At 51.2% G+C, this 23,664-nt stretch overlaps 11 protein-coding genes across 11 annotated transcripts; 7 read left to right on the forward strand and 4 right to left on the reverse strand.

Annotated features, from left to right (window-relative positions):
* The first annotated feature begins 333 nt into the window (after nucleotides 1-333).
* BKA58DRAFT_196204 (uncharacterized protein) lies at nucleotides 334-4,265 on the forward strand. Its single transcript, XM_046165722.1, has 5 exons — nucleotides 334-726; nucleotides 778-928; nucleotides 981-1,520; nucleotides 1,569-2,209; nucleotides 2,258-4,265. Exons 1-5 carry the CDS (start codon nucleotides 467-469, stop codon nucleotides 4,137-4,139), a joined length of 3,474 nt encoding a protein of 1,157 aa, XP_046024414.1. The 5' UTR covers nucleotides 334-466; the 3' UTR covers nucleotides 4,140-4,265.
* Nucleotides 4,266-5,905: 1,640 nt separating this feature from the next.
* Nucleotides 5,906-7,170, forward strand: BKA58DRAFT_459381 (uncharacterized protein). The gene has a single exon (XM_046174714.1). The coding sequence runs from the start codon at nucleotides 6,194-6,196 to the stop codon at nucleotides 7,022-7,024; it is 831 nt and encodes a 276-aa protein (XP_046024415.1). The 5' UTR covers nucleotides 5,906-6,193; the 3' UTR covers nucleotides 7,025-7,170.
* Nucleotides 7,171-8,901: 1,731 nt separating this feature from the next.
* BKA58DRAFT_362907 (v-SNARE protein-like protein Bos1) lies at nucleotides 8,902-10,201 on the reverse strand. Its single transcript, XM_046168815.1, has 3 exons — nucleotides 10,065-10,201; nucleotides 9,736-10,014; nucleotides 8,902-9,670 (listed from the first exon to the last, which is right to left on the reverse strand). The coding sequence occupies exons 1-3, from the start codon at nucleotides 10,065-10,067 to the stop codon at nucleotides 9,194-9,196; spliced, it is 759 nt and encodes a 252-aa protein (XP_046024416.1). The 5' UTR covers nucleotides 10,068-10,201; the 3' UTR covers nucleotides 8,902-9,193.
* Nucleotides 10,202-11,037: 836 nt separating this feature from the next.
* Nucleotides 11,038-12,540, forward strand: BKA58DRAFT_402881 (putative zinc metalloprotease; the record flags this gene model as incomplete). Its single annotated transcript, XM_046171750.1, has 2 exons — nucleotides 11,038-11,617; nucleotides 11,669-12,540. The coding sequence occupies 2 exons, from the start codon at nucleotides 11,038-11,040 to the stop codon at nucleotides 12,538-12,540; spliced, it is 1,452 nt and encodes a 483-aa protein (XP_046024417.1).
* Nucleotides 12,541-13,160: 620 nt separating this feature from the next.
* On the forward strand, nucleotides 13,161-14,535 carry BKA58DRAFT_412270 (major facilitator superfamily domain-containing protein; the record flags this gene model as incomplete). The annotated part of the gene is made up of 4 exons (XM_046172344.1): nucleotides 13,161-13,187; nucleotides 13,237-13,653; nucleotides 13,699-13,990; nucleotides 14,180-14,535. 4 exons carry the CDS (start codon nucleotides 13,161-13,163, stop codon nucleotides 14,533-14,535), a joined length of 1,092 nt encoding a protein of 363 aa, XP_046024418.1.
* A 349-nt stretch (nucleotides 14,536-14,884) lies between these two features.
* Nucleotides 14,885-16,387, forward strand: BKA58DRAFT_440967 (uncharacterized protein; the record flags this gene model as incomplete). Its single annotated transcript, XM_046173788.1, has 1 exon — nucleotides 14,885-16,387. One exon carries the CDS (start codon nucleotides 14,885-14,887, stop codon nucleotides 16,385-16,387), a length of 1,503 nt encoding a protein of 500 aa, XP_046024419.1.
* Nucleotides 16,388-16,474: 87 nt separating this feature from the next.
* BKA58DRAFT_196301 (uncharacterized protein) lies at nucleotides 16,475-18,217 on the reverse strand. Its single transcript, XM_046165727.1, has 3 exons — nucleotides 16,925-18,217; nucleotides 16,693-16,865; nucleotides 16,475-16,638 (listed from the first exon to the last, which is right to left on the reverse strand). Exons 1-3 carry the CDS (start codon nucleotides 17,761-17,763, stop codon nucleotides 16,601-16,603), a joined length of 1,050 nt encoding a protein of 349 aa, XP_046024420.1. The 5' UTR covers nucleotides 17,764-18,217; the 3' UTR covers nucleotides 16,475-16,600.
* A 454-nt stretch (nucleotides 18,218-18,671) lies between these two features.
* On the reverse strand, nucleotides 18,672-19,839 carry BKA58DRAFT_470346 (uncharacterized protein; the record flags this gene model as incomplete). Its single annotated transcript, XM_046175187.1, has 2 exons — nucleotides 18,672-19,582; nucleotides 19,611-19,839. The coding sequence occupies 2 exons, from the start codon at nucleotides 19,837-19,839 to the stop codon at nucleotides 18,672-18,674; spliced, it is 1,140 nt and encodes a 379-aa protein (XP_046024421.1).
* Nucleotides 19,840-20,540: 701 nt separating this feature from the next.
* BKA58DRAFT_196298 (uncharacterized protein) lies at nucleotides 20,541-21,346 on the forward strand. Its single transcript, XM_046165726.1, has one exon. It carries the CDS (start codon nucleotides 20,771-20,773, stop codon nucleotides 21,191-21,193), a length of 423 nt encoding a protein of 140 aa, XP_046024422.1. The 5' UTR covers nucleotides 20,541-20,770; the 3' UTR covers nucleotides 21,194-21,346.
* Nucleotides 21,347-21,500: 154 nt separating this feature from the next.
* Nucleotides 21,501-22,097, forward strand: BKA58DRAFT_440970 (uncharacterized protein; the record flags this gene model as incomplete). The annotated part of the gene is made up of 1 exon (XM_046173789.1): nucleotides 21,501-22,097. One exon carries the CDS (start codon nucleotides 21,501-21,503, stop codon nucleotides 22,095-22,097), a length of 597 nt encoding a protein of 198 aa, XP_046024423.1.
* A 117-nt stretch (nucleotides 22,098-22,214) lies between these two features.
* BKA58DRAFT_196296 (uncharacterized protein) lies at nucleotides 22,215-23,358 on the reverse strand. The gene is made up of 2 exons (XM_046165725.1): nucleotides 22,579-23,358; nucleotides 22,215-22,527 (listed from the first exon to the last, which is right to left on the reverse strand). The coding sequence occupies exons 1-2, from the start codon at nucleotides 23,152-23,154 to the stop codon at nucleotides 22,363-22,365; spliced, it is 741 nt and encodes a 246-aa protein (XP_046024424.1). The 5' UTR covers nucleotides 23,155-23,358; the 3' UTR covers nucleotides 22,215-22,362.
* Between the last annotated feature and the right edge of the window lie 306 nt (nucleotides 23,359-23,664).

Consider the following 23,664-nt stretch of genomic DNA (forward strand, 5'->3'; position numbering starts at 1 on the left):
AGCTGGGATGTAGTACAGGCAGTACAGGCATGCAAGCAGGGGATGGGAATGACCCCGCTGCGTTGAGATGCATTTCCGCGAACACCGCGGGGCATGCGTGATTGGGAGATGGGAAGATTGAGCTATCGATCTTCATGCGGCGTTGGGGTTGACGCGGGAGGGAAAGCGCGTGTTGGGTCGACGCGCGGGAGATGTTCATGCCACGGAGTTGTTGGTTGCGGCTATTGAGGTGTCTTGGTCCGTTGATTCTACTCGTTGAAACAATCTCTTGTCTTTGGCATCTTCTCCTCTCCTACACCTCTGTTTCTTACTCTTCTTGGAGTGAGTGGTGCAGCTTACGCTTACGCGTTGTCGTATTTTCTTGTGCCCTCTTGATTGAGTGTACCAGTACGATTGCTTGCTCCATACGTACATCCGTCGCTTTAGCATTTAGATATTCGAGGCTTCGAAAGCCTTCACACACATCATGGCTGAGACGGAGCCAATCGTCACACAAGGCATCGAGCCTTCATCTGGCGAATCACACTCACCACCCGGCGATCGTCATATCACAGCAACATGGGGATCGAAAGACGGGAACATATCGAATGCAGAATGGAACGATCCGGAAGCCAACAAGCTGCCTGAGAAGGTAGCTGATTTGGAGAAGAAGGGCGAGATCAATGATCAACATCCACGGAAGAAGATTGTGGTCGTTGGATTAGGTATGGTGGGCATTGCATTTATGTAAGTCGGCACGTCTTTTGGACTGGTGGAAAAAGAGCTAATGTTTCGAAGCGAAAAGCTCATGAAGTACGATGTGAAGCGGAGAGAATACGACGTGGTTGTCATTGGTGAAGAACCACACCTTGCATACAACCGCGTTGGTTTGACGAGCTTCTTCCAACATCGGAAAGTCGAGAACTTGTATCTCAACCCCAAGGAATGGGTAGGTTCAGCATCAAGCGAAGACGAAGTTTATGCGGCTAACCTCATCCTAGTATGCATCAATGCCGGAAGGCTCATTGAACTACCATCTCAACACCCTCGTCACCGAGATCAACTCTGCCGAAAAGAACGTCAAAACCCAATCTGGGGAAACTGTACCCTATGATATTTTGGTCCTGGCAACAGGATCCGACGCGCTCCTCCCACGACATACACCCGGTCATGACGCGAATGGCGTATTCGTATACCGCACGATCGAAGACCTACAAAGACTCATCGAGTTTTCTTCGACAAGGAAAGGTACAACAGGAGCTGTAATTGGTGGTGGTCTGCTAGGTCTGGAAGCTGCGCACGCGATGATGGATCTTGAAGATTTCGCGAAAGTGAAGCTCATTGAGCGGAATCGATGGGTGCTGTCGAGACAACTGGATGGCGATGCGGGCGGCATGGTCGTTGAGCAGGTCCGCGCTCTGGGCTTGGACGTCATGCTTAGCAAGAGAGTGGGCAAGATTCTCACAACCGAAGACAATTTTGTCAAGGGCGTGGTATTTGAGGATGGTGATGAGATGGAGTGCTCGTGCATTTGCTTCGCGGTGAGTAACATTGTACCGCGAAACAACGACAAAGACTGACTTTAGCAGATCGGCATCAAATCAAGAGACGAGCTCGCCCGGAAAGCAGGTATCAAATGCGCCGACCGAGGAGGTGGTATCGTGGTCGGCCCTGACCTAGCCACTTCACAACCGGACATCTACGCTGTAGGCGAATGCGCCAGCTGGGAGAACCAGACATTTGGTCTCATCGCTCCTGGTGTTGAGATGGCAGATGTCCTCGCCTTCAACCTCACACAAGCGAAAGCACATGCGCCGCGCAAGTTCAAAGCACCTGATCTAAGTACCAAGCTCAAGCTGCTGGGTGTCGAAGTCGCGAGTTTCGGTGACTTTTTCGCGGATCGTGACGGCCCGAAGAACATGCCTGGACGGCCACGAGCTGAGAAGAAAGATGCCAATGGATCAACGCCGAGAGATCGAGTCAAGAATTTGACGGACGGGCCAGCGCCGCCACCTGTCAAAGCTCTAACGTACAAGGATCCGTTCCAGCAAGTATACAAGAAGTATCTGTTTACCATGGACGGAAAGTACCTGTTGGGTGGCATGATGATCGGCGACACGAAAGACTACATCAAGCTGGTGCCCATGGTGAAGAATCAGAAGCAGTTGGAGATGGCGCCGAGTGAGCTCATTGTTGGTGCACAGAAGGGCGATGACGATGGTTCTGATTTGTAAGTTGCATTACACTCGTACAAGAAGGCCGTGCTAACATCATATAGATCCGGCGATACTCAGATCTGCTCATGTCACAACGTTACGAAGGACGATGTGGTCAATGCCACTAAGGACGGAACATGCAAAAGCATCGGCGACGTCAAGTCTTGCACCAAAGCTGGCACCGGATGCGGAGGCTGCATGCCGCTCGTACAGACCATCTTCAACAAGACCATGGCTTCCATGGGCAACGAAGTCAAGAATCACCTCTGCCCACATTTCGAGTACTCACGCGCCGACCTCTTTAACATCATCTACGTCAAGGGTCTGAAGGAATTTGCTGCTGTCATGAAAGAAGCTGGAAAAGATCCAAACTCTTTGGGTTGCGAAGCCTGCAAGCCGACCATCGGAAACATCGTCGCTTCGCTGTACAACAAGCACCTACTTGAAGTCAACAACAGGGGTCTACAAGATACTAATGACAGATTCCTGGCCAACATTCAGCGCAACGGCACCTTTTCAGTCGTTCCGCGAGTCTCTGGTGGTGAGATTACCCCGGAGAAGCTCATTGTCATCGGTACCGTCGCGAAGAAGTACAACCTCTACACCAAGATCACCGGTGGCCAGCGTATCGATATGTTCGGCGCACGGAAACAAGACCTCCCCGACATCTGGCAAGAGCTCATCGATGGCGGAATGGAGTCTGGCCACGCATACGCCAAGTCACTACGAACAGTCAAGTCATGCGTCGGTACTACATGGTGCCGATTCGGCATCGGCGACAGTGTGGGCATGGCGGTGCGTCTAGAGGAGCGCTACAAGTCCATCCGTGGACCCCACAAGATCAAGGGCGGAGTATCTGGCTGCGTACGCGAGTGTGCCGAGGCACAGAACAAGGACTTTGGTCTCATCGCGACTGAGAAAGGCTTCAACATCTTTGTGGGCGGTAACGGTGGCGCGAAACCACGACACTCAGAGCTTCTTGCCAAGGACGTGCCACCAGACGATGTAGTCCCCATCCTCGACCGCTACCTCTCCTTCTACATTCGCACAGCCGATAAGCTCCAAAGAACAGCGCGCTGGATGGAGAATCTCCCTGGAGGCATCAAGTACCTCCAAGAAGTCATCCTCGAAGACAAGCTAGGCATCTGCGCAGATCTAGAAAAGCAGATGGAAGACCTCGTCGGCACCTTCTTCTGCGAGTGGACCGAAGTCCTCAAAGACCCCAAGAAGCGGTCCTGGTTCTCCCAATTTGCAAACACATCCGAAACCATCGTCGACACCATCGAGCCGACCCAAGAGCGCGGCCAAGAACGGCCCTCATACTGGCCCAAAGACTCCATCACAGAAGACTTCCGCGGCACAAAATGGACAGAACTATCCTGGCAACCCCTTGTCAAAGCAGAAGAGTTCAAAGACGCAGACACAGGTGACAGCAAAGCCATTAAGCGCGGCGACACACAACTCGCCGTTTTCAAAGTGCGCGGCAAATACTACTGCACCCAACAAATGTGCCCACACAAGCGCGCCTTCGTCCTCTCCGACGGCCTCATTGGCGACGACCTCGCCAACAACAAACTCTGGGTCAGCTGCCCGTACCACAAGCGCAACTACGAACTCTCCGGCGACAACGCGGGGAAATGCGCCAACGACGAGAGCGTCAACATTGCTGTTTTCCCCATTGAGGAACGCGGTGATGGGTGGTTGTATGTCAAGTTGCCCAGTGTGGAGGAACTGGATAGCGTGCTTGGTACGAGTAAGTTTAAGATCAAGAAGAGTGAGACCGAAGATCCGTTTGTGGCGCTGGATAAGAAATTGCAGAGAATGCAGTTGAAGGGGAGGAAGGGCATGCAGGTTTCGCATCTTGAGGGTGGGCTAGGAGAGAAGGCGAAGGCGGCGCAGATACTCGCTGGTGGGGAGAGGGGGGAGGGGGGCTTGGACTGGTAGTGTCCTTGTGGAGTTTGAGCATATTTGGGATGGCGTCGTGGTGTTTGGCTGTATGATTCCCATGATCGGGTTTGTAGAAGAATAGGTACTTTGTTCGTTGGTCGCATTTAAACGTTTTCTCTCCCGTTGTTGGCCTTTATGATGGTGTGATCACCTCAGCCTCTGTATGTTGGCTGGTGGTGCTTGATATAACCGCGCCATGGGTTAGGGTTGTCATGAACCACCGATGGGTGTTCGATCACGCATTATCGTATGAGTTCGAAGCTTCAGCCATGCCCATAATATCGGAGTGTATGTGGCACCTATCGGATGATCCGGCACAGACATGGCCACTGGTAGGAGGTCAGTCTTCCTAATATGTGGTCATGGAATTAACGGCACTTTTCACTAGGGTAGTTGTGATCATTATCGCAGGGCAGATAGTGAGCGTCCGACCCGCAGTCATGTGCCACGAGTATGAACTCAGTCATTGACATGTGATTGTGGTTCATGCTTGTAGTCATGTCCTATGTACCTGTCGTTGTTCGTTCCAAAGTGGTTGCATGCTAGTTGGCTTATTCTGAACGGTGCAGTCGTTCGGATATGCAATCCAAAGTGTACTGCATTCCAAGATTTAGGATAGTGTCAGAGCTTTCCCCGTATGGCCTCACATTTATCCTTCGCATCGGAGCTCGATTGTATAGAATAATATAACCTTGTAACTTTAGATCTGAAATAACGGTGCGGGTGTTGTAATCAGACTGGAGGAGTAGTAAATATCGAGCTACCTATGTAGCACATGATGCTCGTCGGCTACAGACAGTTGAAGATAACCATAGATTCCCCTTTCGAGTACTAGCCATACGTACTTTGCCTAGTCTTTGTGGCAAGAATGTGATATCCGGAACGTTGGTTCCAGATATGGTGTTAATGGTCAGACTGGCAAGGCACCATCCGATACAGAAACAACTAATCGGAATTTTGACTAGATAGAACGTGGCTGGGAGAACAAAGTCAGAGTCTAGCGCGGAGATTTAGTGAGGTCAGTTGATCGCAGTCTCAGTGGGTCCTGTGTTGTACAAAAAGTAGTACATGACTTCCTCAATGCAGAGGAGCCCGATCATCGCCAGTACCCTTTCTTATTCCCCTGATACCACTCACTAGTAGTGTCAGCCCCGCATTGGTCACGTAGGTACGGCTACTGTTAGCCAGTCATGTTATTGCCTCAAGTTTGACAAAATAAAACCGTAAGAGTGTCCGCCCATTATCGTATCATGGTGTGCTCCGATGTAGGCGTCCCTTCACATGTAGCTCATCTCACGCTGGCCGCCAGGGCTCTCAGCCTTGGATACCGCCTTACCCAGCGCCAGCGTGGCTTTCAGATAACTTGCTTGGGCATAGAGTACTGGCTGGGGCTGTTGGGAAAGCTCCCGCACTGTTGTCTGCTTACTTCTCAGTTCTCGCATGTGAACTAAGCTTTTGTTGAGATCCTGCACTCATCCTAGCCGATCAGACTTAATCGATCAACATGAACGGCGTTCTTTTAGATAGACCTAACTTCCATGGGACGATCAAAGGAAGAGCTCGATGAAGCCGACAGGCTGATTTTCGGATCATTGCAGTGATATACGGTGTAGCATCAGGGCGTAGCATAACGTACACCGCTGGGTGAATAATAGAAGCAGGGCGCACCGCACACTTGATTGGATTTCCATGGACTGGAACAAACCTCCGGTACCAAACAACTGACGTGTCTCTGTTACCGTTACACTGAATCGAAAGAAAGGGGGCTGGTGCGGCCTTAGTGGTTGTTTTCGTCGTCACCGCAAGCAAACATCAGTATTGTGATACCATGACCTTGGCGCGAGGGACCACAAAGGTCCGTGAAATGGGTCACTCGGCATGCGAAGCAATGACGCTCTCACCGGTACTCGATGAGTATATAGAGACTGGCTTCTCTGTCAGGTACTGTAACTAGCGGAAACAACTTCTCTCTCAGCGAAAAACCGACCCACCTTCGTCGAATCTCTAGCAATATCTAATTAGGACTCTATCATCGTCATCCAGATACCAGCATGCGAAACTTGAAGATAGCTTTCAACGGTCATCGCTCGATCCCCATAGATCGTCGAACTCTTTCTGCTTGGCTTCCCCAGCTCTCGTGGATCCAAAGAATGGATGGAGATGACCTGGTGGATGAACTCGAAAGCCGCATCCAAGATCGTTATGGAATATCGAGGCACCATATTGAGCGTACTCTCTCCGAGCTATTCAGGAGACTTGGGCAGCACTCAGGCTTTGACGAACGGCAAACGCAAATGCGTCTTGTTCATGACCTGTCGAATCTTTTGATGATTGATTCCCGAACTGTTTCTCACAGCAGAGGTCTCCGAAGCTCGCGGTACATGTTCATCATCTTGTCATATTTAGCGGCGGAACAAGGATCCGTTCTGTTGGCTGAAGCGCTCTATTACTTCTGGCTCCAAGACCAATATTTGATATCACAAGAGTCGTCGGCATATGACGAAGATTGGGTGAAAGCTTTAGCGAAGGTGCGAGAGGCCATGGAAGGACCTGCGACGATGAACTTCGAGCCCTTCGCTATGGTGCCACACGCTGGCTGGCATCGCGGTCGCTCCGCTCGCGCCCTGGCGCCACCATGGCGCGGCCATAGGGCCCGGTCATTGCCTGTCATACGACGTCGCCACAGCCCAGACATGCGCCTCGCCATTCCAACGCATCCGAGCTCTGGTTGGGCTTCGCCGATGATCTCACCTGTCAGATATCCCCGAGGTGATTACTTCAACGAGCTCCAGAACCTTCAGTGGCAGCAAAGCGAAATGAACATGCAGTTGAGCAGCGTTGATGGGAAATTGGATTTTCTGCTTGCTGGGGGTATTTACTGAGTAAGAGCAACGTTTCTCTGGTGTCGACCAGAGGTTGCATTGATCTGCCATTTGGTGATATTCTGTATGAGGGAATATTGGATTGACGGAATGGCGAACGTTCGACTGCCGACAATGACGATCCGTTTTGTACCATACGCGAGAGCCGGGCTCCCCCAGCGAGTGTCGCAAAACTGAGATGGGTTATGGAAATGCCTTTTGGCGGGAAGGCTCTGAACCTTTCATGATTTCAGATATGAATGTGTCATGGGGTGCTCTAGCGAGGCGTTGCATTTACGGCCTGTTTCGTAGTCATGACAGGACTGGTTTCCGAATTCCGTAGCTTCTAGATAGCGAGGGGAAAGCCTTATCTGGTATTCTCACAGCGGTGCATAAGTCAGAGATTCCAAAGAGAAAACGAATCGGGTATCCCTTAACCCCATCAAATGATGTACCATGCGTTTCCCATATTACAGATGGAACCTGCTCTTCCGCAAATACAGGCACGAAAAGGCGTACATCGATCCGTACTGTCGTATCGCGTTGGTACTGAGCCAAGCCAAACCATAGCGCGAGCAGTAATTGGTTAGGATCGCATGAGGCGGCTACGCGCGTTGTCGGAGCAAACTTGTGACACTTCAACATATTCGTCTGTCTGTAAATCGATCGGAAGGGCTGACGGTAGACCTAGTGCTCAACGGTTTTGAGCATATAGTGATGCCAGCGGCCTGTCGAGCGAAATTTTTTCGGCCTTCCGTACCACCATCCTTTCCTCCCAACATATCATCGATATCGTTCGCGCAACACTGTGTTGTGTCCAAAGGAAGACTGTGGATCTATGTGGGATAGGGTCACGATCAGACTCGCTACCAATGTAGTGCTCCACCCCAGTCTGGGTGGATTGCAGAAATGGCTTCCAGATGTCGTTCACAGGCTGGGATTTGCCGGAGCATTCGACGGCCGTCGATTGATATTACAGATGGTTGAAGCCTTCTCCGAGCAAATGCAGTACCCCATCACATCCGACACTATCGTTACAACTCTTGAGGAGTTCATCGGATACCTTGCGCCAAAGTTCAATTTCGCCCCTTCGACTGGAACACGCCTGGACAAACATATGGAGGAGTGTCTCAGGAAAGACTTGGGGCTTGCGAATACCTCCGATCTTCGTCGCAGCAGGCACAGATTCTGGTATTTTGCCTGGTGGCTCAGGCCACTCGATCGGAGGCGTTGGCCGGGTCTATGTTGAGCTTCTTGCAACGTCACTCAAACGAAGTCGCGTTCAGCGAAAGACCCGGATTACGGAGGGAGTGGTACATGGCCCTCAGTGCATTGGAAGGTTTGATATCCGATCGAGCCCTGGAACAGCTATTACGCTGCTTCTCGGGTGCTGTCGGCCGATCATACGAGATGAGGCGGCAGCCAGCATACTACGATCCACGCGCTGAGACGATGATGAAGCGGTAGCACTATCCTTTCTTCGGTCATCAAGCTGGGAGAATACCACTGATGCTCGAAGACCCAAGAGATAGATGGCTGTCTGTTGGCCGTCCTCATCGGCACCGACATCGTCATCACTATCCTCGAATTGCATGTCCATGGATCCAGCGGAATGGATATTTCGATGATGTCGGAAAGCTGCGGGATCAGCAGGAAAAGATGTACTCGAAGCCCAATCACATTGGCCAAAAGCTCGACGACTTGTTGTGAAGCCCGGGTAAAATTGTTGCCGTATATCGCCGCTCGCTGACCTACGGCCGCAGACCGTGATGAGCGTTATGTCCTTTCAAGAGAGTTTCCTACCTCGTAAGACCGGCAGCTCTCATGCGTAGCGTAGCGACTTGCTTGGTATTATTTGAAAAACATGGGCCGCAGATGAATCGTAGTTGGCAAGGAAGACGGATTTCGATGAGTGACTCAACGCTATGGCCGAGCTGTGCATATGCTTGATCATTGTTCTATTTTCGGGTCGTGTCAGCTTTACTGATTCGTATCTGGAACAATTAGTTGACCCCGAGGTAGCATGAGGTTCCTTACAAATTTACTGCTATATCCTCTTGTTGCGTAAAACATCACACGCACTCTCCAGTGAGTATACACTATGCTCCATACGCCTCGCTAATGCAAATCATGGCCGCTGAACATCCGAGAGGACGTCATGCCCACGCACTAATCGCTGTACTTATGCCATCACCTCAAATAGTGAATGACCAGCCAGCAGAACAAGAAGAAGACGACGACTCCACCCCAGAATATCCATTTGTCTTGCTTCGCTCTCCTCTCAACCATGCGTATTGTATCGCCACTAATACCCAAGGTATTCGCCACTGTGTATAGCCGTCTCTGTGTTCCCTTGAGCATCTCCCTCTGCTGCCCTAGATCGCCGAGGACCGTCCGTCCTCTGTCTAAAAACTCATCCAACTGCTCCGAAGTTTTATTGAAAAAAGTGTTTTCCCTTAGAACATGACCCTCACGGTCGTAATCGCCGCCTGCTGGCGCGCCAGCTGAATAGGGGTTCGGTCGGTAGGGAGCGTTGGGATTGTATGGCTGGGAAGGTGCGAACGCCGAATGTTGGGCAGAGAGGTTAGGCTGTGCGTAGGGGTTTTCAGGAGTGGCTGTGTTGTGTGGGCGACGGCCTAGCAGTTCTGTACGTGCCTCTGTGGTTTGCTGTTCCTAGTCAGCAACGACGCTCGCAATGACAAATGAGTCAAGGACGCCGGTTCGAAACGTACGATATCCTCGTTTGCACTTTTTATGCGCTTGAAGTTTGTCCGGTACTCTTCGAGTTCTGCTCGGAAGTTCTTTAACCTCTCATGTGCCTTTTCTGCTTTGGTTTGTACAGGCTCTTGCTTTGCAAGCTTGCCATAATCGTCGATAGTCCGCGCAAATGTGGCCAGGGACGCGTTTAGTTGAGCTTGGAGATGTGGTGACGGCGAGGCTGAGTCGGCAAACTGGTCCAGGTCTTTTCGTATCGATGTCGATTGCCGTAAGGCGTTGTTGAACAGCGCGTTCTGTTTGCGATGTAAGTTTGTGTTGCGCCAGGTGGATAGATGAGGCGTACCATCGCGGACTGTATAGACTATCGTCGATTTGAAGTGAATGTATTACCCCAGTGTATATCTGAGATGTAGAGCGGGGTTTGTTATAATGAACGTTATACTGCAGCGTTGTACGCAGACTTTCGCGACTTGACACATTGCATCATCGCGAAGTCCAACTGCTGCTGCTGGACCCTGAAATGCCAAGCTTCTAGCGCACCAGCGCTAATGGTATGGAGATCCCTCCAGCTCGCTCTCCAAAGTCCGACATCTGGGTACTCTGGAACAATGCATATAAACCTATAGCTTGACCTTGGAGATTCGTGCGAAGCCGCCAGTACTCGTGTTCGATACAAACAATATACCCCGGCCAGATCGTTAACCGCCTGGACTACTATACGCTCCGCCCTGGACTTTTGGACGACATCGCGACAACTCCTATAAGTCGCCGGACCATAGAGGTTGAGGATCCAACGTTGTTGGGCTTCTGTTCCGGTGCGCAACTGCGGTCTGCATGTCACTCAGCTGAGCGAGCTGCTGTGGTAGTACATCCGCACAAGCCACTGTCGTCAACTCTGCCTAGTGGTAATTCTCCGCTCTACCCTTAGTCATCGCACTGCGCCCTTGTCCTTATCGGCGTTCATCTGGCCTCGTCAAGCTTTCAATATTCCGTGGTTGACGTCGTTCTTCCCTCTCCACCTGCCTAATCCGGCAATCTTCTACCCTGTCGGCAGGTAGCAGGGCTGGGTATTTACGCTTGCCGAGCCGCGGAACAGGTGCATCTCGAGAAGAGATCGCAGAAAATGATGATGGGCACCCACTGTAGACCCAGCGTGCTAACTGACATGGGAAGTTCGTTGTAGACCACTTCCGATATGCGGATCCATGTCTTAATGTGCCGTCTCGCACGTCGGGCAACGGCCTATCTCGATCTTTGCTATAAGAAGCCAGTGTGCGAGCAATGTGCCGGATAGCCACCTCCTCATAGCAGCCATTATGTTCCTCCGATCCGCACTATTCGGCAGTGCGCTGCTCTCGAACATCTACGCGCACGAGATTCTTTTCGGTCGCGATCTTCCACTACCAGTGGCAGCCAACGCGGAATCATATACCGACTGTGCTAACGCAGCATGGCCTCCGTCCAACGTCGGTGTGGAGCTGGTTCCCCAAGCACCAGATGATGAGATGCGAGCCATTGTAAATGAGATCAGTTCAGCCAACATCGAGGCTACGATCACCAAACTGGTTTCGTTTGGAACCCGCCACACCCTCGCCACATACAACAGCTCGACACGCGGAGTAGATGCAGCGAGAGATTGGGTAGCCTCTGAGATGCGAAAATATGCCGCGGAAAGCAACGGCACGATGACGGTCGAGGTGCAAAGCTATTTGCAGGGAGTAGCCAGCAGAATTCCCTTTCCCGTGTACATCTCGAATGTGCTCGCGACTGCCAAGGGAAGCGAGACTCCTGACAGGGTATATGTCATGACCGGACATATTGACAGTCGGGTCACTGACGTGCTCAACTACGATGCCGACTCTCCCGGTGCCAACGACGACGCGAGTGGAGTTGCTAGTATGTGTTTTTTTGAAAGACTTATATAGGATCGAAACTGACTAAGATAAGTTGCGATGGAAATTGCGCGTGTTCTTGCTAAGCATCAGCCCAAGTCAACAATCATTCTCGGTGCCGTATCTGGCGAAGAGCAGGGTCTATATGGCTCCACCTATCTGGCACAAACACTCAAGAACTCTAGCACAAATGTCGAAGGCATGCTGAACTGCGACATTGTCGGTTCCTCAACTGGAGATCGCGGCCAGAAAGACCCCTACACCATTCGCGCTTTCGCTCAAGGTGTTCCGCCTCTTTCAGCCGAAAACAACGTCACGGCAGCGCGACGACTCCAAATCGGTGGCGAAAACGATAGCCCTGCACGAGAGCTTGCGCGCTTCTCAGCTGAAGTTGCTGCCAACAATGCCACGGGCATGAACGTAGCCATCATCTACCGCCTGGACCGCTTCTTGCGTGGAGGTGACCACACTGGGTTCCTCCAGGCGGGCTACCCTGCCATCCGCTACACAGAACCTAACGAAAACTTCGATCATCAGCATCAAGACTTGCGCACCGAAAACGGCACCGTCTACGGCGATTTGATAGAGTTCGTTGACTTCGACTTTACAGCACGTGTTGGCAAAGTCAATCTTGCGACACTCTGGTCTCTGTCACAGGCTCCTGGCATGCCACGCAACGTTACCATCGACACGACAGTTTTGGACAACGACTCGCGCATCAAGTGGATCGTTTCCAATAGCACAGATGTCGCGAGCTACGAAATTGTGTGGCGAGCCACTACAGCAAGCCTATGGACTCGCATGCTTGATGTTGGCAAAGTTGGATCAGTTGTGCTTCCGCTTAGCAAGGACAATGTCATCTTCGGCGTGAGGGCCGTCGGTACGAACGGATACAAGAGTCCGGCTGTTTATCCTTTCCCTGGATAGAGCATCGTTTTAGGAAATAATGCAGTCCCGCGTGCCTCTGACGAACAAAACACTACCAGATGTACAGTATATTTAACCGGCAGCATGTATCGATGCATATGTCCAGCGAGTTTGCGAAAGACATGGTTTCTCTACACGTGGTGGTGTCCTCACGAAAGCCTTCGCAAGCATTTCCGCTTTCGGCGAAAATGCGCCAAGCATGACCGACCATTGTAATGTGGTGGATGATTCCGAATACAAGACACAGGCAGCGTACAGAAACGATACAAAATTTCTCATCTTTGTTCACTGATCGTCAGAATCCACGTCGCATCATTCGGCGCGGCTAATTTCGTTGCTCGGTGTTCGCAACCATGTCGTCTACTCACACCATAAATCAGACAGAAGCGAGCATTGACCACCCTTCAAGTAGTGCCCTGCACGCGAGTATCGAATTACAACATGTAGTACCAGCAGCGTCGCGCGATCAGGGACGTAAATTCAATGGCCAAGGAAGCAGCAGCACCGATCCGGCGTCGTTCCTCCCCCAGCCATCAACAACAGTATCAGTGGCTGAGCGATGGAATCATCCAAAGTCCAATACCTGCCGTACCCTTGCCATTCTCTTTGCGTTTATCGTCATGGGCGCAAACGATGCTGCATACGGTGTAAGCAATACAACCTTTCTATCTACATAGTCACTATTGACGGTCACAGGCTATCATTCCGTACCTTGAGGAGTACTACGATCTAACATATGCTGTCGTCTCGCTAATATTTCTATCTCCGATGAGCGGATATATCAGTGCTGCACTCCTGAACAACTGGCTGCACGTTCGCTTTGGTCAACGGGGTATCGCTTTCCTTGGACCTGCTTGTCATCTAGTGGCCTACCTAGGCATTGCTCTTCATCCTCCATACCCTGTTTTGGTGGTTCTGTTCATCTTCTCAGGATTTGGCAACGGTATCGAAGACGCAGCCTGGAATGCTTGGGCAGGCAGCCTGGCTAATGCAAACGAGGTCTTGGGATTCCTGCATGGCTTATACGGGCTTGGAGCTTTACTTAGTCCGCTTGCTGCTACCAGCCTGATTGCTAAGCGTGGATGGCAGTGGTATCAGTTTTACCACATCATGGTCAGTTGCCTAGGATGCTTATACATTGTTGCTGACCCTAACTAGCTTGGTGGCGCCTGCATTGAGCTTGCGACATCGCTTTGGGCATTCCGATCGAGTTCAGCTCAAGTGTATTGTCAAAAATCACTTCACGCGAATGCAGAAGGTGAAGGCCGTCTTAAGCAGGCACTCAGCAGTCGCGTTACCTGGATTGCCGCTATCTTCCTCTTCGGGTATGTCGGAGCTGGGGGAGCGCTTGGAGGCTGGATCGTTACCTTTATGCGCCGGGAGAGAGCAGGCGGCGAATTCGAATCTGGGATTGTCGCGACCGGGTTCTGGACTGGCATCGCTACTGGCCGTCTTGTCTTGAGCTTCATCACACCCAAACTTGGCGAGAAGCTCGCTGTCTTGGTACGGCGAAGATCGGATTGGAATCTGCACAAGCTAATTGTACGACAGGTTTACATCATCGTCGCCATCATATGCCAGCTCATGTTCTGGCTCATTCCCTCCTTCTACGCATCGGCCATCTTCATCGCACTATAAGGCTTCTTCCTCGGTCCGCTCTTTCCCGCTGTCATAGTCATAGCGACCAAAGCTCTCCCACCACATCTTCACGTCTCCGCGATAGGCTTTGCTGCTGCGATAGGTGTCGGCGGAGGTGCTGCGTTACCCTTTGCTATCGGATTGCTTGCTCAAGCGAAAGGCCTTGGTGTCTTACAACCCATCATTCTGGCTGTTCCCGCAGCTCTCTTAGTCTTGTGGCTCTGCTTCCCGAAATTGGAAAAGAGAAAGACGGGAGGAACAGTGTCACTGCCCACGCTGGAAGAACGCAGCAAGCAGTGGCTCAACGTTGATATTGATCTTGTCGAGATAATGAGACGCGCCATTGCGAGGGCTTGAGATAGCCCAGTGGTCGCAACTGCCTAGTAAAATCAACATGTGATGTCTTTGTCTCAGCCCTGGAATCACATCTCTGTGCGAAAACCTCAAAATCTGGTCCCTGTCCAATCCCATGGTACTGCGATGACCCATAGACAACGAGCCACTCACAGCTGCCGCAATACAAACGACATACATAATGCCTGAATCCCTTTATCAAATAATAGAAAGTAGATTACGAACGCGAAGGTCTCAGCCCTGGAGAGCTCTTTCCAGACTGATCTACGCTAGTCTCAAGGAGCAGTCAACGAACCCACCCCCCTCTTTCTCTCACCACTTTCGAATTCCTGTCACCATCACAGTCGAAATCATGTCCTCCAAATCACCCGAAGCTTCATCATGCTATCTCACAGAAGCGGTGCGCTCTCTGAGGACTGAATTGGATGAGCTCGCTAATACCCTAGCTTCCGATTCGGACTCCTCCACAGAGACGCTTGTCGGAGATGCACCAGCAACACAGTATGCTGACACTTCCACTGATACCGAAACGAAGCCGAGTACTCCATCAACATCAACCAACGACGCCAGCCAAAAGGAAACTCGCGAAGGACACGCATCCAATTCCGACGATACCGATATCGTGTATCATCCCCATCTCCGCGACGTGAACAGCATCCCCGATCTTAGTTTCACGTTGACGGAACTCATACATGCTCCCAACGACATCATCAAACAGCACTACGGCGATCGCATCCACTTTTCCAGATGGTACGCTGGTCAACCCTATACAATGGCCTGGTGCATTAAAGCGGATGACACACTCGATCCTATCGCTATTGTCATTCGATGGCCCAAAGACTCAAGTCTTGATATTGTGAAAAAGGACCACGTCGGCGACAGCATTGCCCAAGTGTCAAGACACCATGAACGGACTAACGTCCTGATGACAGCAGCCGACAACATCCGTCTGAAATTCGGATGTGATCAGATTGGCTTCTACGACGGTCTTCATCTTGTTTTGTTCGTATTCAGCGAGGATCCCCGGCCAGGTGTTGATCTATTTGTGGGATGGTCGGATGAAATTCGCTCCAAGCTCATCATGTGGCTAGGAGAGGCTATCAGGAACACGAACGTGCAGATGTTGAGACCGCTTACGGGATACGCGCTCGAGGACTCGAATCTAGAAGCCTCGGCTCTGGAGCCTCCGCCGCAACGTTTCTTAAATGACAAACATATCGACAACAGCGAGGAGAGAAACCAGGTACTCGAGCTCGGCGCCCAGTACGGTGGATGTGCATTCAAGATTTACACAACCCTAAACGGCAAGGTCGTTAAATCGGAAGACTTCATACTCCCCACAGTCGACGATTGCGCCATCGCCACACCAGACGGTGTACTCAAATCCTGCCAACGCACTTTACTCGATTTTCTAGTCACGGCTGGTAAGAACCACGCTCCGACCCTCAAACACAGCTACGAAATTGTTCCTGACGCCCTCACCTGGTTCGTGCGTATCCCAGGCGAACGCAACGCGAAGGATCTCGTTGGTATAGTTCAGTTTGCTCCTGCCGGCACTATCGTACCCGGCGATTGGGGTCTCAGGAAGCTAGACCTTACATTCACGAATGGCGAAGGTGTCGTGCGCACGGCGAAGCCTCTCCTGGAAGGCATGTTATCATTTGGACAGAAGCGGAAGTGCTATTGCCTGGCGTTGTTCGATTATCACAATGCCGTCTTCGTGACGCGCTGCAAGGGGACGAAGGTGAATGCAAGCATAGCGTTGATTGGTGGCGACAGAATTCGCAGCGCGTTTCTGCAATGGCTGATACGAGCATTGGAGATTGCAGACGAGGATTTCGACGCAGTTCAATAAATCTTCTAGCGCTGAGATGGATGCGATGAATAGCTTACATTACGGAATTTTAATCCTTACGTGTTGCATACATACATTTGAATCCTAAGACGATGTGTACTCCAACCTTAATGACATTTTCAAGAATGCGACACCAATTTTAGCCACCCCTGGTGTCGAAAATGCGTTCATGAAGTTTTTATAATGCATCAAATTATGCACATTGACAGTTGTTCAAACCTTCATAAGACCTCCAGGAAGTTCAGACAACCCTAAATCGAGTGATTAGTCAAACAGGATCTGTAAAATGATGCGGCATAACTCACATCCATCAACATCCTCATCAACAGTCCGCGGAATAGTACACTTGATCGCCTCCTCAGTAGTCTGAGAGTCCAACACCGAACACACATCACCCATACAGCGCGCATTCATAGCACGCTGAAGCGAGTCGTCTTTCCAGCCAAACACGTAGTCTCCATGCTGTGAGAACCCATTCCTGTATTGACAACACCGTCAGATCCGATCAACGTTTGAGAAGGAAATTTATCAACTCACCGATCCCCCGTACTAAGCACGAAAGGCTGGCTCCCATCCTCCGGCCACAATCCCGCATCATTAAACCCCCTCGTGTCCCACATAACCTCATACATAACTTGCGGTATAGCCACCGGATGTGACTCAGGACATGTCCCCGTAGGCCCGACGTCGTAATCACCCGCACCATTCGCATACGCTACGTGGCTCTGGTGATCCGGCGAATCGAGGTTCACCCCGTCCCAACAGGTTGGGAAGGTGATGACAGAGCGTATACCGCCGGGGCAGAAACCCGTGGGGAGTGTCTGTGCATCTGGCGCCGCACAGTTGAGATGCATGTGATCGCCTGTTTCCGGCATGCATCTATAACATACTTTGCGTGCGGAGGATCTCGACGTCGCCGTCGCGTCGCCTACTAACATGCGAAACCCCGGTCGGAAAGCCGTAACGCCAGTTTGATTCTGCGTGTCAGGCGTATAGTACACAGTGATCCCTCCCACTCCTTTTAGCCCCTCGCTGACAGACTGCGGTACCCTTTTATAGGTGCCATTGCGAGCCCGGAAGTACAAGACAGCGGTCCAGTAGTTTGAGAAGTCCTCAGAGAAAGTGCAGCTTGTACATGTGGAAGCGGTGACGAGGTCGTGCGACGAGGGCATGGAGGCTGTGAAGGAGTTTCCGCCGACGATCTGGTGGAGGTGCGGAGAGGGGATTAGGGAGGGGGAGACGAGGGGGTCGAGGCGCTCGACGACGAGTTGTGAGCACTGAAAACGGAGCATGGGGGGTATGGTTATGTTGAAGAAGGGGGGTTGGCTTGTGACATGGCGGGCGAGGAGAAGGAAGGAGAGGAAGGTTGGCCGCATGCTTGCGAGAGTGAGAGGTAATGTTGAAAATGAAGATAAGAATGATGAGATGTCAAGAATCTACACGATGTGAACACAGAGACAATGCAGACTCTAGATACTTGCTTTCCGTCATTACCTGCCGTCTCTCGCATCTGACCCATGATCACGTGTTGTTGAGTAAACAGGCAATCTCGACGTGATTGCAGTGGGGTCCGGGAGTCACTCTCTCGGGTCTTGACCGAATGTCGTGCGACTTCAGTTTATCCCTTTGAGAAACGCTGTCAGCATCATGCTCGACGATCACTGCGATACGCATGTGGGGCTTTGACTGTATATGACAAGTAAATTACTATTGCTGCAAACCCATGTAGGCAGCTGCATGCCAAGGGCATCTTCCATATCCTTCTCAATAATCTCGGAGCCTCATTGTAAAGACTCAAGAGTTGTCATTCAAAAGGAGATACTCCATAGCGAGTTTTAACCCTCTACAGCTGCAAGACCTTGAGGACGAAGATGCTATGGACTAGCAAGGAAGTATCCAATTTTCTCGGGGTGACTAGCTGTCTATCGTCCATGTCCACGTATACAGCGCGTAGCATAATTTTCCCCTCCACAAGCAATTACTTGTAATCATGTAGTCCTTGTATCCTCCAAGTCGGATGAGACACCGACTGAAGTGTGTGACGGCGTTTCTTCGTATCAAGGAAGCTTCCCGACGGACTCTTGCGCGAGAGAGGCGGTTCGGTTTCGTAGACGTACGCTCGTGTGGGATGATGCGTCAGTCGCTTTCGGGGCATCTAAGAGCGTTATCATATTTAGTGCGGTATGATTCGTAGCCTAGGTGAATCGAAGAATCGATCCTTGATCTGCTTGCAGAGTCGAGATGAAGTGGACTTCAGGAGAGAAGCGTTCTTCATCGGGACTATTCATTTGCCAGCTTCCTTCATCGTGATAGCGAGACCGGAAGCAGTACTTGACATGCTGCTACCACTACCGCTTTTCCTTCTGTTGTGTTGTTTGGCGGATTCAGAGCCGGCGCTACCACGCCGACTATTTGAAGTGGGCTGCATAGGGAAGTAGCCAGATTCGTCTTCGATGGCAAAGCGTACTGGTGTCCTTGCCCTGCTCTGCACTGGGCTCATGCGAAACGCTTCTGATCCAGCACTCCACCTCTGGCCCGGGCTTGCACCGCCTGTTAGACTGCGCGCATGCCTCCGAGTAGGCGTCTCGGCAGGTAACTGGAGCCTTGAATTGATGCCCATCCACAACGCCTCTTCATCGTCGTCACCCGGCACTCTCCATCCTCCCACGCCCTCAAAGTCACGCGTCAATTCGCTTGTACCAATGAGCGCCGTAAGAGAGTTATTCTTATGTTTCAGGAGACGTGACGTATGCGCCGACTGTAGAGCTGCATCTTGCGAAGATGTCGTGCTAGCCGTGCTTGTGCGGCGGCGTCCGGTCGGGGAGTGTCGGGCGGATGAAGGTATAAGAGGGGCACGAAGCGGAACTGGCTTCGAGGTCGATGGAGAGAACCATGCGCCTACAATTGCAATGGCGAGACGGCAATATACGGTCAATGCGCGGAAGGAGAGGAGCGATACGGCGATGGAGGTGGTGACGACGGCGAAGATGGCGAGCGGGATTGAGACGGACAGCAGGATAAAGGGCGTGACGGCGTAGACAGGATTCCACAGGCTGAGCTCAAGACTGGATGAGCCCAGTCGAAGAAACATGATGTCGAGCCGTGGTGGAGAAGGAACGATGACGACGGGTGTTCGCATGTGAAAGTTGCGGGGAAGCGCCAAGGTCAACCAGACGCGACCTCTCCACCCGTTCTCTGGGGATCATCAACAGCGTTCAATTACCGCCGAATCGCCTTGCTGTAGTCCGCGCGGGTGTGATTCCAATCCCGATCAGCACGGCACTGAGGGATGTGCCCTTGAAGATGCTCTCGTACTGCTCGATCTTCAGACGGGTCGAGTAGGGCTGACGCTTGATGCGAAGAAATGTCGCGCCCGTGACGGCCAGCCAGGCACCGAAGAGGATTTCGTAACGGTATTTCTCCACCGCGGTTTCCGAGGCGTTACCAGACATGATACTGATGCGGTCGACCAAAAGCAAAGGTAGAGGAAGCGATGAGGGTTGCGGGGTCAAACGGCAGAGGCCTTGATAATATGGAGGATTTCATGACGTCGTTGGTTGGCTCACCATCACGCGCTCGCCACCGCTACTTGCATCCATCACACCACGCCTCAGACCGCTACGATACGACGGGAAAACATCGTGAATGGTATTATCCACTCGTTCTCGATCATTGCTTTTGCGCATGAGTTACTACTACCCAACCATTCTAAACTTACTGCGTATCGAGATCCCGATTGGATCGCTTTGTTCATGCACGACTTCCTCATTGCCTCGGTCTTATCACGGATTCGCTCACCGTAATTTCATTCTCGATAGTACATCACACAATTTCTCAGCCTCGTTTAAGGCTCACAATTCATTGGGACTGAAGCGCGCATTATGGCGGCGCAAGAAATTTCAAACATCAAGCGCAACTTCTTGATTATTGTTCTGATTACTGTTGCCGTGATTCTCGTCATTGCACTCTTACACTCACGAAAGCTAATAACAACCTTCTTTGATTGTTCCAAGGCATCGATACTTCCGCTAACTAACACACCGCCACGCAAGACTCCGTTTCAGCGCCATCTCCAGGGCTTGCGCATGTGGTGAAAGCCTGCAGTCTCCTCTGCTACTAGCTCGCCTCATTCTGACAGCCGGCTAATTCATCAAGGATGGTTCCAACGCTATACGGTCCAGAAGAGTCTCTTCGAGGAAGAACGTCGCAAGGAAGCGCGAAAAGATTGGAAGCCGAGAGTGTTCATTCAAGATTACAGAGGACACCGGAAACGCATCGCTGAAGAGCAGAAAAACGTCCGACGAACACAGTGGGAGAAGTTCAAAGGCAAAATGGAACTTTGAGTATGTATCATGCAAGTCATTATTGTCCCTTCTCATCATAATGTCTCGTCACCAGTATTTATTGTACATCGTCTTTGTATGTAACGTGATCTGCAGTGGGACAACTAGGCGAAGCACGCTGACGGCTTTGTCTCCTACGTGTTCTTCAAACAAAAGTGATACTCGGCTGTGCTCTCAGTTGGTTATAGAATGTCGCTCTGCTTTTGAAGAACTCAATCACAATTTCAGATGTCATCCGATTTACGACAAAATGGCTACATCAAATTTCTCACCGCCCATCGACAAGGCCGATTCCGCTAATGTATCCGCTGAAACTTCGGTCAAAGACTTGCAACCTCAAGGTATCTCCGAACAAACGACTAACGTAATCGTTTCCATACTAGGCTCTGCAACTATTCTGGCCGCCGCCATTGGGACTATATCCTACATTCGCCGTCGACGTCGGAGAAGGGGTAATGAATAGCGTCAGCAGGAGATCGAATGGAGTCTGCAACGGGCTCGACGACCGGTTCTCACGTTAGACACAGACCTACCTATCGCGACCCAGTACACGAGGTCGGCTGGTCGAACCGGCTAGAGCACGTACTGCTATCAGAACTCCTCGTGCCCGCAATGTGACCAAGAGGCAAGCACTGTGCGACTACATGCCCGGACGTTCAACACACTGTCACCCCAGGCTATCAACATGATTCCAATCTCAATGCTCCATCTCAGCTCACCAATACCCTTTGGAGCTATCAGATTCACAAACACAAGCCCGGCCAACGCTCATGACATTGACCCACAACCAAATCGGTGCCATAGTCTCAAGCTGCGCAGGCGCGGTCTTGCTAACGACCATTTCAATCCTCATCTTCGTCCACCCAGCCCGACGCTACGCTTTCTCTCGACGCAAGTCTCCTCATTCCAACACAGCACTCACTACCGAAGACCTAGAATCCCAACATCTCTCCATAATCGACCCTCGCTTCGCCCTCCTCAGCCATTTCGAAACCATCGGTAACCTCGTCATACCTCCAAACCATCGTCCTCTTCCCTCTGCATTAGATATCATTAACCGTGTAGCCATGGCTATTGCTTTACCTGCTGGTACAAAGCCCGCGAATTTGGAATATGGAACGAACGAGGAAGCCGAAGAAAAAGAATCATGGTCTTCCATTGAGCGGCAAGACTCGCTTGTCATGCGTGAAAGTGCTGCTAAAGAACGGAAGACAATGTCTGAGAATCATATGGAGCAGTTGGAGAAGCTTCAGAATATGTTTGCTATTGATGATGGTGATGGAGATGAAGATGAGGATGAGGATGATGCCGAGTCAGCGGATATTGAGATGGATGTGACTCATATTTTGGGTCGGGTAAGGCTATGAGTGCGCTATATCATGCGAGTTAAGATGTGTTAGAATAATCTGGTATCACATACTAGCTGCTGTTGCAGGAATGTGAGATATATCATATTGTGAGGTGAGTAGTAGAATAGTTCAAAATTTCATTGCAAGAAACCAATCCCAGTTTGCCAAGGAATGTGAAGATTACAGTACATTGAGGAATTAAGTCACCCAGGTCCGTCCTCTCTTTTGTTGCCCCAAACCCTCCAAACGAACACAGTGCCGGAAAATCCTCGGCCTAAGTACCTTAGGTTGGAACCGAGCAGGTATAGCCTGCAGCATCTGCCGTAGTAGAGATGGTTTGCGTTATTGCAGCGTAAGGAGTATCGCAGGCAGTCTTGGTAGCCACATCAGCGGGGAAGCTGGTGCAGTAGTCTGTGAAGGTCTCGATAACAGTCTTTTTGTATACAACCTATTTGAACACGTCAGCACTGGTCAATTACATGCGAACAAGAAGACTTACCGAAGCAACAACGGGTTCGTATTTAGTTACCACTGGGCACTCGCACTGGGGAGTGAACGAGGTGGACTTTGGGCAATTGCCCTTGCGACTAGCATCAATGCACGGTCCCGCCATCCAGCCAGTCTCGTGGGCGACTCCGTCGGGGGTGTAGCCAGCGTGAACACCGATGTATAGAGGCTTGCCGCATTTCCAATCAGGCTGGATAGGAATGGTGCATTTGCCGGTTGAAAGGCTGCAGGCTCCGTTTCCATATGTGTATGGCCAATGTCCCTGAGGTAGGTCCGTCGCCGAGATGGGGCTTGACTTGACGATGACATGGAGATCTTCGTATTTTCCCGGGGCGGGAAGAGCAGGGTAAGTAAGGGTCAAGGTCTCGCCGTTCAGGGAATAGCAGACTTTGCCCACGTAGACGTTGTTGTTTCCGTAGACAAAGTCTTTACACTCTTCGACGGAGAAGTCGCGGGCCATGAGGCCATTAAAGGAGCGGGTGTCGAGCCCCGAGAATGGCGATGCTTGGGCAGAGGTGACGGCCACAGCGGCCGTAAGAAAAGCGGAAGTGAAAGTGAAGAGAGACATTTTGCTTCGGATTGAATTGATCTTGTAGATTGAAGTGTGTGAGTTGGTGTTGCAATTGAAGCTGATAGAGCTGTATGCCGGTGATCTGAGTACTTCTTATACAGTTCTGTATCTCAAATGCTGGAGGTACAATCCAATGTCTCTCGTGTGCAGCATGCTAGGGTCTACGAGGTCCGACGTTAGGCTCTCCAGTAAGAAGCAAGAAGTGCATCCCGACAGTGAAGCCACGATGTTGCGGCTCAGGCCATGGCGTTGTCCAGACCGGCACGCTGGCATACAGCTGAGCCAAGCTTTTCTGGAAAAGATTGTCTTGACCTAAGCCACTTTGTCAATGACTTGGTAGTTAGGTTATGACGAGGCGGAAGGTTGGCGAAGCATTCTGAGTGCCTTTGCCGACGATATGAAGAAGTTAAGGGACTTGATGTCTGTTTACCTCTTCATCGGGAGACGACCAGGTATGTAGATACCACGAGATCTCCTCGGAGTCTTCATTTGATCTATGACGGCATC

This window comes from Alternaria rosae, assembly GCF_020736505.1.
Source record: "Alternaria rosae strain MPI-PUGE-AT-0040 chromosome Unknown BKA58scaffold_6, whole genome shotgun sequence".
Taxonomy (NCBI): domain Eukaryota; kingdom Fungi; phylum Ascomycota; class Dothideomycetes; order Pleosporales; family Pleosporaceae; genus Alternaria; species Alternaria rosae.

Bases quoted from the DNA above. Each gene is read 5' to 3' on its own strand.
- BKA58DRAFT_196301 (XM_046165727.1), bottom strand. From the start codon at position 17,763: ATGCGGCCAACCTTCCTCTCCTTCCTTCTCCTCGCCCGCCATGTCACA. The intron at 16,866-16,924 runs GTGAGTTGATAA...TTGTCAATACAG, and splicing joins GTGCTTAGTACGGGGGATCG to GAATGGGTTCTCACAGCATG. The intron at 16,639-16,692 runs GTGAGTTATGCC...CACTCGATTTAG, and splicing joins TGATGAGGATGTTGATGGAT to GGTTGTCTGAACTTCCTGGA.
- BKA58DRAFT_459381 (XM_046174714.1), top strand. From the start codon at position 6,194: ATGCGAAACTTGAAGATAGCTTTCAACGGTCATCGCTCGATCCCCATA.
- BKA58DRAFT_196298 (XM_046165726.1), top strand. From the start codon at position 20,771: ATGTCTCGTCACCAGTATTTATTGTACATCGTCTTTGTATGTAACGTG.
- BKA58DRAFT_362907 (XM_046168815.1), bottom strand. The intron at 9,671-9,735 runs GTACGTTTCGAA...GACTAGGAACAG, and splicing joins AAAGTGCAAACGAGGATATC to CAAACCACAGAGGCACGTAC.
- BKA58DRAFT_196204 (XM_046165722.1), top strand. From the start codon at position 467: ATGGCTGAGACGGAGCCAATCGTCACACAAGGCATCGAGCCTTCATCT. The intron at 1,521-1,568 runs GTGAGTAACATT...TGACTTTAGCAG, and splicing joins GCTCGTGCATTTGCTTCGCG to ATCGGCATCAAATCAAGAGA. The intron at 2,210-2,257 runs GTAAGTTGCATT...AACATCATATAG, and splicing joins GATGACGATGGTTCTGATTT to ATCCGGCGATACTCAGATCT.
- BKA58DRAFT_196296 (XM_046165725.1), bottom strand. From the start codon at position 23,154: ATGTCTCTCTTCACTTTCACTTCCGCTTTTCTTACGGCCGCTGTGGCC. The intron at 22,528-22,578 runs GTAAGTCTTCTT...GTGTTCAAATAG, and splicing joins ACGAACCCGTTGTTGCTTCG to GTTGTATACAAAAAGACTGT.